The sequence below is a fragment of the Trifolium pratense genome, linkage group LG2, assembly GCF_020283565.1.
Source record: "Trifolium pratense cultivar HEN17-A07 linkage group LG2, ARS_RC_1.1, whole genome shotgun sequence".
Classification (NCBI taxonomy): domain Eukaryota; kingdom Viridiplantae; phylum Streptophyta; class Magnoliopsida; order Fabales; family Fabaceae; genus Trifolium; species Trifolium pratense.
The window spans coordinates 1372692-1384840 of record NC_060060.1 but is presented as its reverse complement, the minus strand read 5'-3'; the positions used below and the strand labels follow the sequence as shown (position 1 = coordinate 1384840).

Sequence of the window (12149 nt, the reverse complement as noted above, 5' to 3'; positions counted from 1 at the left end):
AGTTTGCTCATATTTTTCAATTTGCTATTATGCTATAGTTTTTGCTTTTGAAATTAATTCATTTCCTGAAATTCTATGATGAGTTACATGTTCTTGAATAAGATGAAAATAGCGCAACAATTAGAATTTGGTGAACATAATAAGAGAACACAAATTTACAAATTGAAGTTCTATATAAAATGAGTTAAAAATAGTAGGTGGAGCTCACATTTTGATTCTATTTGTAGTATGATGAAAATATCTATAATACAAATCTCTTCACAAAATTATATTTAACCTTAAATTTATCATTTATATATAATATATAGTGACAGACTTAGAGACATTTTATTTTCATCCCTAAATTTTCATTGATATATATTTCAATTAATTGTTGAACTAATCATCTGTGGCAAAATAACGATCACCAAACTCCCCTAAGCCAGGGATCACACGAGAATTCTCATTCAGTGTTGCATCAATCTCCGATGTCACAAGTTTTATCGCTGGAAATCTCTCAAAAACTGCATTTATTCCTTGTGGTGACTGCATCATATATATCAAATTTATATTTAGCTAGTAATATAATATAGGGTTCAAAATGTTTTTAGAAAGATTACTCACTGCTATTAAATTTAGAAAGATTATGTTGGATTCTGGCACGCCCTTATTCAAAAGCAGTGAGATAGCTTTTATAGCAGAATTTCCTGATAATTATTATAACTATAATTAGACAATTGTACAAACTAAGCATTGAATCAAATGTGTAAATGTTGTATTGAATCAGATTTATTTTTTATCAAGTAGCTTATAGTGTGGCTAGAAAATTCACCTTAAAGTGAATAAATTGGGTGTTCAGAGTTTGAATCCCGACTCTTATATATACAGTGTGATATTTCTGCCAACTGAGCTAAGCTCACAGAGACTACATTGAATCAGATTTATATGATACTATATAACATATGAAACTAACACCAAAGCATAAATATTCTTCAACAAAAATAGAAAATAATATTTTTACTTTAAAAAATAGAAAATAGTATTTTCAAAGTTGACATATAATGTTCTCATAATTTACCTGTAGCCAGAACAGGATCAAGTAGCAACACATGACGACTTGCAATATCTGATGGTAGTTTCTCATATATTAACTACATCAAATTGTGAGATTATGAGATGAGATAATCACCATATATTAATTGTGTAGAAAGAATAATTAAGAAAATTCAAGATGAATACAATGTATTGGCATCCACAAACCTGTCTACCATTTGTGCCATGTCCATGAATAAGAATTTTACCAATTTTGATTCCTTTACAACATGCTCTTAATGCATTCTCCATGCTTTCTCCACTGAAGTAAAAGTTTTATTGAAGAATTAATTCAATAAAAAATTATTATTAAATAATTTAGATATATGGTTCAACCACCTAAAAGGGTGTGCATTTCTAGTATTTTTTTTTTTACTAAAATAAAATATATTCATTCATTCAAATTGGTAGAGTACATCATATTCAAGTACAAATTCAATATATATCACTAAAAACAAAAAAGATAAATCTGCGAACAAACTCACAACATCCAAGTTAATACTCCCTCCGGTCCTTTTTATAAGGAACAATTTGGAAAAAAAATTTGGTCCTTTTTATAAGAAACAATCATTAAATTTATTCTTACAATTCCATTTTTACCCTTATTAAATTGTATCCATTCCAAAGTTATGCATTAATTAGAGTGATATATTCCCTAAGGATAAATTAATACACCAAGGTTAGTTTTGGAATAGATTGTAAAATTTTAGAATTTTTATTAAGAAAGATAAGGTTTCTTGGTATGTGTGTTTTTTCCAAATTGTTCCTTATAATAAGGACCGGAGGGAGTAGCATAAAACGGCATACTCTGTGATAAAATTAAAGTACTTAGCAGTCCAACTATAAAATGTTCATTACAATTCATAATGAAAAAATTAAGTTAGATTTGTGGATATAAATGAAGGATCGTTTTTCCTTAAAAAAATAAAATAAATGAAGGACCGTTTATAAAATGCGGTTGCAATTATATTCAAACTTTTCCACTGGTGTAAAATGCGAAGAAAATGCATATAGTGCAATTATTGTCGCAAAAATCTTTAAAGTTGTTATATTGTAGTTGCATACCGTAATTTAAAATCATGGTTATCTTTGATTTTATGGGCAACATATCTCAAATAGCAAAAAAAATATTTACTTTATAGAGTTGAGTTTTGAACAAAAATTTAAAACTACTTCAATGAAAGCATCTTTTAATCCAAAATGGATTAATAACTTAAAATAAAGTACCTTCTAATAATTGACACTCCACATAGCCTGCTACAGAAAACCACACCAGAGTATACAGATCCTGCATCCATAAGTAAATAAGTGCAGAATTTAAACTCATCTAACAAGTTTATTTTCTTTTGCAATTTCTTTTTTTTTTGGTAAAGGGTCATAATGTTTTCTAATGACTATAGGCATTTTAGTTATTGAAATTGTAAAAGTTGATCAATTTAATCCCTCAAATTTATGAAATAGCAATTTAGTCTCATAAATGGAAATAAGCTAGCTAACCTGTTGGTGTTGTGACTTGCTTTTCTGTAAAAGGAAGATGACCAAGTCCATGTTCAACAACCTTATAAAAACAATACAAATTCATCATGTTTCATCATTTATGAACACACATATTTTCATAATTACTTATATTAATTAGATAAAAACTTGTTTACCAGTCTAATAAGACGATCTGAATAAAAAACAAAATCATGCTTTGTAGTTCCAACATCACGTATGAGAGTATGCATTCCCTTTATCTGAGTACAAAAATAAGAATTCAGGTTCATTCATCACTATTATCATCATAATAATTAGTTAATTACCATAAACATCTTATCAATATTTTTTTTCATCCCTCTATTTTCACACGCTTGCATAATTGGTTCCCTTTCAAAATCATTTTTTTTTCATCTCTCACCCAGGTGTTTTAACCCAAAAGTAACATGACAATACGATAAAAAGTTTTTTTACAAAACTTTAGAATTTTTAAAATGAGAATAATTAAATATGTGTTTTTTAAATTTCAAAAGATAAAGATAAAATAACAAAAATTTCGACTTAAAAATCAAATTTTGATTTTTTTTTTTTTAGAAATTTTTTATGATGTTATAAAGATATCTGTAAAATAATCATTCAAAAATACACATTGGTTTAACAGCATGGACTAAAACTACGACATAATAATTTTGTAGGGACTAAAACATGCTATTTTTTATAGGGATTAAAAATATATTTAACCCAATTTTTTATTGGTGTGACATGTTGATAAAAATACATTTAGTTTAAGTTAAATATCTCAGTAAGAAATCTAAAAACTGGATTTTAAAAGGGGATCAATTCAGTGACGAATGAAAACATGAGACCTTAAAAATGTAAAAAAAGATATAATTAATTTTTTTGTACATAACTGATTATGATTGTGAGAACTTTTTTACCTGAAATGTAGAAAAAATGATAAAAATATTTGGATATATTTTACACAAATCATGTTGACCAAGCTTTGTACGAATATTTTGCATGATCAAGTCAATGGCAACATCATTATCTCCTCCACCAGGGATGATAATATCAGCATATTTTTTTGTTGGAAGTACAAAATCTTCAAAACTAGGTTTCACAAATCTGCAATACTGAACATTTATTTTGTAATTATTAAGTATAAGAAATCCTAAAAAAAATTGAATAACTTATATGTTTAAAAGAGTTACAAGCTAAGGCATTCAATATTACCCCAACAAATAATTATTCATAATTATTTTCTCCAACAAATAAATAATATCTTCTTTCTTCAAACAAAACTTGTCATTGAAACTGATAATTGAAATGGAAAATCATAAAATTAAAATAAGAAAAAAAAAAGTTGACTAACTTGGTCTAGAACATTTTGAATGTTCCTTCCACGTTCAATAGTGTGACGTTGAATCCTTCGTGCAAGGCGTATATCAGAATCTGCATTACTAAATATTGAGTATGTTACTCATTGATCAGAGTTTAAGGGTCGTTTGGCCTACTTTTTTTTTTTTGAGCTTATGCAATATAAATTAAGTTTTATGTTATTTTATAAGTTCACACTAGTGAAAATTGTAATTTTATAAACTATTTTATCATAAACTACCTTGACAAACTTATAATAATATATAAAAATTGCATAAGTTGTTTGCATAAGCTCTAAATAAGAGGAAAAAAAGTCAGGTCAAACGATAAGTTATAGTGAAAGCGAAAAAATAATAACATTAACAACTATTAATTTAAGTAAAAAAAATATTACTAATTATTAACTTTGACAGTTAAAAAAATAATATTCGTCAAAAAAAATGAACTATTACAGGTCATTTGAAACACACCGATTCAGGAAAATTTGAATTTTAACCGGGCTTTGTCTAACATGCACCATTTGATTAAGTGGTGAATGGTGCACAAGTCTTCGATATTTTTATAACGAATATGAATTTTACAAAATCCACCATTAGATAAAAAAATTATATCGTTTAGATAATCCATAAATTTTTTAAATTTTTTTGAAAATCATTTGATATGTTATTGAGAACCGTCAAAATTAACGGTATTGAATAAAAATCCATAAACCGTTAATTTTGACAGATCTCAATAACATATCAACTGATTTTCAATTTTTTTAAAAAAAATTATGGATGATCTATACAATATAAATTTTCTATCCAACGATGAATTTTATAAAATTCGTATTCATTATAGTATTTTTGAGACTTGTGCATGGTGCACAACTTGAGACATGCACCATAGACTTTGCCTTTTAACAGATGATAACCGATTACATGTAGAGTGTACCAACCTTCGTCAACAAAGATCTTCATGTTCAAAAGATCACGAACACGAGAATCATGAAGAACAAGTATCCCTTCTAAAACTATGATATCTGCAGGGTGAACCTACAAGAGACCAAAACTATGTATAGTAAATTTTGTTTTGTCTCATTTATTATTGAAAATTATTGGCCAAAAAAATATTTAGTAAAAAATTGTGATTTTAAAAATACAGATTATATAGTACCTGACGTGGTGGTTCAACTCTCTTACGACTATTGATATCATAATTTGGTATGTTAACAACTTGTCCATGTTTTAATTTCTCCATAGTAGAAAGCATAAGCTCCGTATCAAATGCCTCTGAAAATTAAGGAATGAGTAACAATTATTTTTGTAATGAAATAAATAGATTAGATGTTTCAAAATAATTATGTCTTTGATCAAATTTTAATTTTCATTGCTACATAAAGTTGAAGTAATATATATACTCACCAGGATGATCAAAATTGTAGTCATTAACTTTTTGTAAGATCTTGTCACTCAATGAGTGGTAAAATGAGTCCTACAAAATCATATGTACAATAATTAATTAGAAGTAAAATTTCATAATCAAACCTTTGCATTGAAATGGATTTGGCAAATGCCTGAATCCTGAGATGTCACTTGGTTGAGGAGGGAATCCTCAATCTCGAGGAACTCAGTTCGAGACCTAGCCCCGAGTGAAATGGATTTGGAAAATAATAAGAATACCAATGACATTTGACAACATTGCAGATTGGCAAGAAAAGAAAATAAATTCAGCCATTATTTTGTGCATAAATAATTTATTTAATTAAAAAAAAACATGTATTCTTTCATTAAAAAAATTACAAAGAAATAAAAAAAAATACCACATTTTTGTGAATAAACGTTTAGATGAGTTGAGTTTTACAAGTTCATGACGAGGGTCAGGATAGGCCTCACTGAAGCAAGAGTGAGAGTCTCAGTTCTCTCATCTGCAACGAGATTCGGCCTCACGCTAGCTCTTGTTGATACTAAGATGTAAAACTAATACCATAATTTCAAAGAGTACATGTTATTGAGAATTAATTACTTGATTAATGAGGACAATACGTTGATCATGAAGCTGAGTATTTATTAGGTTGCACACAGTTGTTTTTCCAGATGCAGTTCCACCAGCAACACCTGAAGAAAAAAAATACGGAAATAAAAAATATATATAAATTCAAAATTATTATTATTATATTATTAATATTAACAAATAAAAAAGTTACCAATGAAAAAAGGTAGCTTGGGGGATGGTGGACCTTTGGAGGCATTAGATTGAAGAGAAAGTTTCTTCTTAATGTCAAGATTCAATGGTAATCCAATCTCTTTTCCAGAATTCTTCATTTCTATTGCTATCTCTATATCTATGATTTTTGTAACATGCACATATAACATTCATTCATCTATGATTTAGATCAAGAGAGATCAGATCAACACATAAGGGAAATAAGAATTAAACACCTTTTTTTTCTGCTAGTGTTTTGGAAAATCAGTTACTAATATAGTATCAATTAATTAATATAATTAATACATCACTTTGTGTAGTTTCTATTTATAGAAGTTTTGTAAAACATAGATAAAATCAACTATTCATTATTTTGGTCTTCACTATAGACCAATAGAGATGCTCCTTTGATAACTAGGTCATTCAGATCCTTCAAAAAAAAAATAATAATAAGTCATTGAGCAAAATCAGTTAATGAGCTTTCTTAGGACAATTAAAAGACGAAGATTTCTTCGTAAATTTTTTTTTTTTGGTACAAGATTTCTTCATAAATAAAGACCTAAGTAAGATAAAAGATTAATTTGTGCATGTTTATAATAAAGATAAAAGATCTATGTGAGAAAAATATGATAAAAGATTAACTTTTATTAATGAAAATGGAGATGCGGGGTATCAATCCCCGTGCCTCTCGCATGCTAAGTGAGCGCTCTACCATCTGAGCTACATCCCCATGTTGTTTACACTTTACAGTACGATATGAGTTAAGGCTAACATAAGAGAATAGAGCCCCACAACATGGTCGTCATGGCGAACCAATTAGAGTTGGGAACAGGCCAGGCCTTGATAGGCCTGAGCCTGGCCTACGATTTTTCTTCAAGCCTGAGTCTGGCCTACGACCTATCAAATGTTATTTATTTTGGTCTGGCGTGAGCCTTTTTAAAGTCTGGTTTGGCCTTGTAGCCTATTTAAAAGTATGTGTTACATAAAGGTCTCTATATAGTCTTTTTAAATAGGCTAAACAGGCCTTAAAAGTATATTTCACATTTAAATTTTTATAATTTCTTCATCATTAAGAAAAAGCTAATAAAATGATTAGCACAATAATTAAAAGTTAATAAAATAACAAATATGATTAAATAATAATATATTTTTTCTTTGGCAAAAGAAATATAAATAATAGTATTATATAAATAATAATAATTAAATATAAACAGGCGGACTTATCAGGCACCGTCAGTGTAAAGTTATTTTACACATGCATCCAATAATATACTGACACATCATGTATGGTATTTAAAAACACATGATGGGCCACATTCATTAAATGATGTGGCAATGCATCATTGGATATATGTGTAAAGAATCTTTACACCGACGATGCACAACAATTAAACTCTTTTTAGAAGCATGAGTTTGACCTATTTATGTAAACAAACTTTTTTCGAAGTTTAAGTCTGATATTTTTAATAAACAGACCAGACTTACACAAGCCAGACTGAAGGTGCATGTAGGCCGCTTGGCCTATTCCCAATCCTAGAACCAATTAATGCTAGAATCTCGACTTAAAAGATGTCTATATTAGTGTTCAAAAGTGCCTTAAATAAGATTAACTCTTGTCGAAGGAACATATAAGAAACAAAAAAATATTGGTAAATGCTAACATGTGCCCCAAGGGCACATTTTAAGGTGCATTTAATTAACTAATATTTCATTTAATTTACTTCAAAAATAGTAATAATCAATTTTATTAATTAAAAGATATGATCCACTATATTTATTACCTATTTAAAGGAATTGGAAAGACAAAAAAATTATATGCTGCCAAATTTGATTTATGATGACGCGCCTGATTATACGACCATAATTATATGACTCCGATTTTTGTTTTTGTTTGTTAACAATCAGACTTATATTTACTTCTGGAAATACTTGATTTATGCTAACTTGTGTTTTTTGTTTTTTCTCGGTGAACAAGACCGAATATTATAGTATTATGTTGTAATGGTAACGATTGTTAGTACTATTTTAGCTTTTGAATTGCTAACATGTTTTAGAATTTTATAATACTTACTAGTATAATTTAATTTTGTTTTCAACTTAAAAAAAAGTTTGACAAAAAAAAAAAAGCTTTGTAGCAAAAAAAATATAGTTAATTATCATATTTGGTAAGTATCATATTTTGCCTATGCAATTTTTTAAAATGGGTAATAAATATAATGAACTATATCTTTTAATTAATAAAGTTGATTATTGCTATTTTTGAAGTATATTAAATGAGATATTAATTAATTAAATACACCTTAAAATGTGCCCTTAGGGCACATGTTAGCAAGACCCAAAAAATTATTATAAGAATTTAACTCATATTCCACCTGAACCGAAGTTTGAATCTCATTGTCCATGCAATGCCCTTCTTGTTCGGTAATTACCTAACATCACATTTCTTGACATGCAAATAGTGATTGAATGAACCCTCTTCAAGTTCATCTACAATTAATTATGTTGTCTATGTGTGAGTGCGACTAAAGCGAGAACACTTTACTAATATAAAAAGGGTCATGTTAACATGTGCATAAAAGGCACATGTTAAGGTTCTAAATATAGAAAATTGCATTTATTGTTAGAAAAAAATTTAATGCTTAAGAAGTTAAATGCACATATTTCAATATATTATTTCTACTTTTAATTTCTTAACATGTGCCTTTGGTGCACATGTTAACATTTTCCATATAAAAAATTAAAACAATTAACATTAACTCCGAGATGACTTGAATTAAAAATGCACTCTTTATTATTACATGAACCAAAGAAGATGAATATTTCAATAAAGAAATAAATGATTTGTGTCAAAGAAAAAGGAAGAAATAAGGTAATTGATGAGGTTGTCAATAGTGGTGTATGTAAAGTTCATTTGTTATGTGTAGTTCATCGATTTCGGGTATATTTATTTTTGTCTATCTTTTGTTTTATACTAATTTAGATAAGAGTCTTGTTAACATGTGCATATAGGGCACATGATAAGGTATCTTAATATAGAAATTTAATATTTAATGATATAAGACATTTAATGCTTGAAAAGTTAAAATACACAAATTCTAAGGCATAATTTCTATTTTTACTACCTTAACATGTGCCATATATGCACATGTTAACATTCTCCTTTAGATAATATACTTTTCACTATTGCAAGTAGTTTAGGAACACCAATTTGCACTAATTCTGTTACAGCCAAACCCTTGTTGGAAAGAACATTTGGTCAATTTGCTAGGGTTTTGATTGACATGGACCTTACACAAACCTTAAGGGACAAAGTTCTTGTGGAAAGGAAAGGTTTTGCCTTTTTGGTTAATATCGAATATGAGAACTTGCCGGATTTCTGCACAAACTGCAAGGTTATTGGTCATTATGTGGCCAATTGCAAAAAGTTAATTCCAATTGATGATGGGAAATTTGACAAAGACACCAGAGATAGAAGAACAACAAATAAAGAACCTAAGAAGGTGTTTGTGCCTACCAAAGAGGGTAGACAAGGGCAGGGTACCTCAAAAGGAATTGCAAATGTTGAAAAAACAAATGAAAATAATGATGAATTGGTGATTGTTGAAACTGATAAAGATTTGGCAGATAGGAGTCTTAATCCAAAGCCTCATGACCAACAAAGAGATGACAGCTCAAATAATGGAAAAGATAAAGAGGTGGCAAATATGAATGATCAATTTAACATAATTGGTAATTCAAATAAGTCTCCAGTCAGACAAGTCATAATGTTCAACTAGTCAAGGTTCAAAGACCGATAAAGAAACTACTATTAGTCACAATAGATTTGAAGTTCTTACTACTCAAAACATTGATGATATTGATGTAGAAGCTACAGAAGAAACTCCTGTGATAGAGATAGAAAGCACCAAAGACACTGAAGGTGTGGAAGACACACAAGTGGAGGTGGTTTTGAACAAAGATGAAGCTTTAAGATTAGAAACTAATGCTGCCAACAAAACAACAGAATTCTTGAATCAATCATGGGCAAATATGGTAGATGCAGAAGAAGAAGAATTGAAGACACAAGAGATTGCAGAACATGAAAATCTGGTTTCTAAAACTAGATCAGCCCCTTTGCCTATTGTGAAATCAAAAACAAAAGCTAAGAATCAGAAGCAAGTTTCTTCGAGTTCTTATGGAACCAGGTCTAAGCTGACAGGTAATACCAAGCCTGTCAAATGAGGTGCTTATTTTGGAATTTGAGGGGTTTGGCCAACTCCCCTACAAGACTAGCCTTGAAGAGACTTATTTTGAGTAATAATCCTGACTTCATTCTTCTTGCTGAACCTTGGATGAAAGTTATTGATTTTCCTAGACAATGGTTAGCTAATTTGGGTCTTAAAATCTTTGCTGTGAATAATAGAGATAATTTAGATCCTAATCTTTGGTGTCTTTGTAAATTAAGCCTTAATCCCAATGTCATTGCTTTTGATGATCAACAAGTTTCTTTTTCATTTAGTGATAATGGGAATTCTATGTATATAGCTGCTATATATGCTTCTACTTGTCATCTTAAAAGAAGATTTCTTTGGCAAAATTTATCAAATCTTCAAATTCAATTTTCAGCCCCTTGGTGTTTCTTAGGTGATTTTAATTCAATTATGGGTGCTCATGAGCATAGTGGTTCTTTAACTCCTGCTAGAGCCGCTATTGATGATTTTCAGAATTGGACTGATAGTAATTTACTTCTGCATTTGCCTACTTCTGGTGCTTACTTCACTTGGAACAATGGTAGAGGTGGTACAAGACACATTGAGAGGAGATTAGATAGGACAATTTGTAATCAGGATTGGATTGATTGTTGCACCTCCATCAGTTGTACAACTTTAGTGAGAAACAGGTCTGACCATTACCCTTTGTTACTTGATTTTCAAAGTAGTACTATTAAGTTCATGTCAAGCTTTAAATTTCTTAGAATGTGGTCCACACATGATAATTGTAAAGAGGTTATTGTTAATAGTTGGAAGGAGTCAGTAGTTGGATTCCCCATGTATATATTGAGCTCTAAACTGAAAAGATTGAAAGAAAAGCTCAAGATTTGGAATAAAGATGTCTTTGGTAACATACATGATCATGTGAAAGAAGCTGAGCAACAGGTTTTGAGCATACAGTTGCAGATTCATAATAATGGTCACTCTGACCAGCTTATGAATTTAGAAAAAATTGCACAAAGTGAATTGGATAAAGCTCTTGAAAGACAAGATTTGTTTTGGAAAGAAAAAGCAAGATCTAGATGGCACTTTGAAGGTGATAGAAACACTGCTTATTTCCATAGGCTTGCAAAAGTCAAAAGTGCTACTAAACTCATTACCTCTATGAGAAATGGAAATGATGTTATTCATGATCCAGCTCTTTTGTCTGACCATGTTGTTAATTATTTTCAAAATCTTTTTTGTTCTAATCCTCTTATGCAGGATCCCTTACTTGTTGATGATGTCATTCCTTCCTTGGTCTCTGAAAATGTTAACAACTTGTTAACCATGTTACCATCTAAAGAGGAAATCAAATCTGCAGTTTTTGCTCTCAACAAAGATGGTGCCCCAGGACCTGATGGCTTTGGAGCTTATTTTTATCAAGAATATTGGGATATAATTAAAGATGATGTTGTCAATGCAGTCATTCAATTCTTCACATCTGGGTGGATTCTTCCAAACTTCAACTCCAACACTCTGATTCTTATACCCAAATCTGAAAATGCTGATACTATTGATAAATTCAGGCCTATAGCTTTGGCTAATTTCAAATTTAAGATCATTTCCAAAGTCCTTGCAGACAGGCTAGCTCAAATCCTACCTACTATCATCACTAAGGAACAAAGAGGGTTTGTGCATGGTAGGAACATTAAGGATTGCATTGGCTTAGCTTCTGAGGCCATTAATCTCCTTCATAACAAAGCTTTTGGTGGTAACTTAGCCTTGAAAATTGACATCTCAAAAGCATTTGATACTCTCGACTGGTCCTTTCTTCTCAGAGTTTTGCAAAAGTTTGGTTTCAACAGCCAG

General features: G+C 29.7%; 2 protein-coding genes across 2 annotated transcripts; one reads left to right on the top strand and one right to left on the bottom strand.

Annotated features, from left to right (window-relative positions):
- Positions 1 to 378: 378 nt before the first annotated feature.
- LOC123909425 (uridine kinase-like protein 5) lies at positions 379 to 6227 on the bottom strand. The gene is made up of 14 exons (XM_045960256.1): positions 6110 to 6227; positions 5929 to 6020; positions 5328 to 5397; positions 5080 to 5195; positions 4862 to 4958; positions 3920 to 3999; positions 3486 to 3680; positions 2724 to 2807; positions 2569 to 2629; positions 2299 to 2359; positions 1240 to 1333; positions 1058 to 1130; positions 604 to 686; positions 379 to 525 (listed from the first exon to the last, which is right to left on the bottom strand). Exons 1-14 carry the CDS (start codon positions 6225 to 6227, stop codon positions 379 to 381), a joined length of 1371 nt encoding a protein of 456 aa, XP_045816212.1.
- Positions 6228 to 9389: 3162 nt separating this feature from the next.
- Positions 9390 to 10329, top strand: LOC123909420. The gene is made up of 2 exons (XM_045960253.1): positions 9390 to 9837; positions 9974 to 10329. Exons 1-2 carry the CDS (start codon positions 9390 to 9392, stop codon positions 10327 to 10329), a joined length of 804 nt encoding a protein of 267 aa, XP_045816209.1.
- Positions 10330 to 12149: the final 1820 nt, after the last annotated feature.

Bases quoted from the DNA above. Each gene is read 5' to 3' on its own strand.
- LOC123909425 (XM_045960256.1), bottom strand. From the start codon at position 6,227: ATGAAGAATTCTGGAAAAGAGATTGGATTACCATTGAATCTTGACATT. The intron at 4,000-4,861 runs GTTGGTACACTC...TTAGTAATGCAG, and splicing joins GAAGATCTTTGTTGACGAAG to ATTCTGATATACGCCTTGCA. The intron at 526-603 runs GTGAGTAATCTT...TATATGATGCAG, and splicing joins TCTTTCTAAATTTAATAGCA to TCACCACAAGGAATAAATGC.
- LOC123909420 (XM_045960253.1), top strand. From the start codon at position 9,390: ATGGACCTTACACAAACCTTAAGGGACAAAGTTCTTGTGGAAAGGAAA. The intron at 9,838-9,973 runs GTAATTCAAATA...ATATTGATGTAG, and splicing joins TGATCAATTTAACATAATTG to AAGCTACAGAAGAAACTCCT.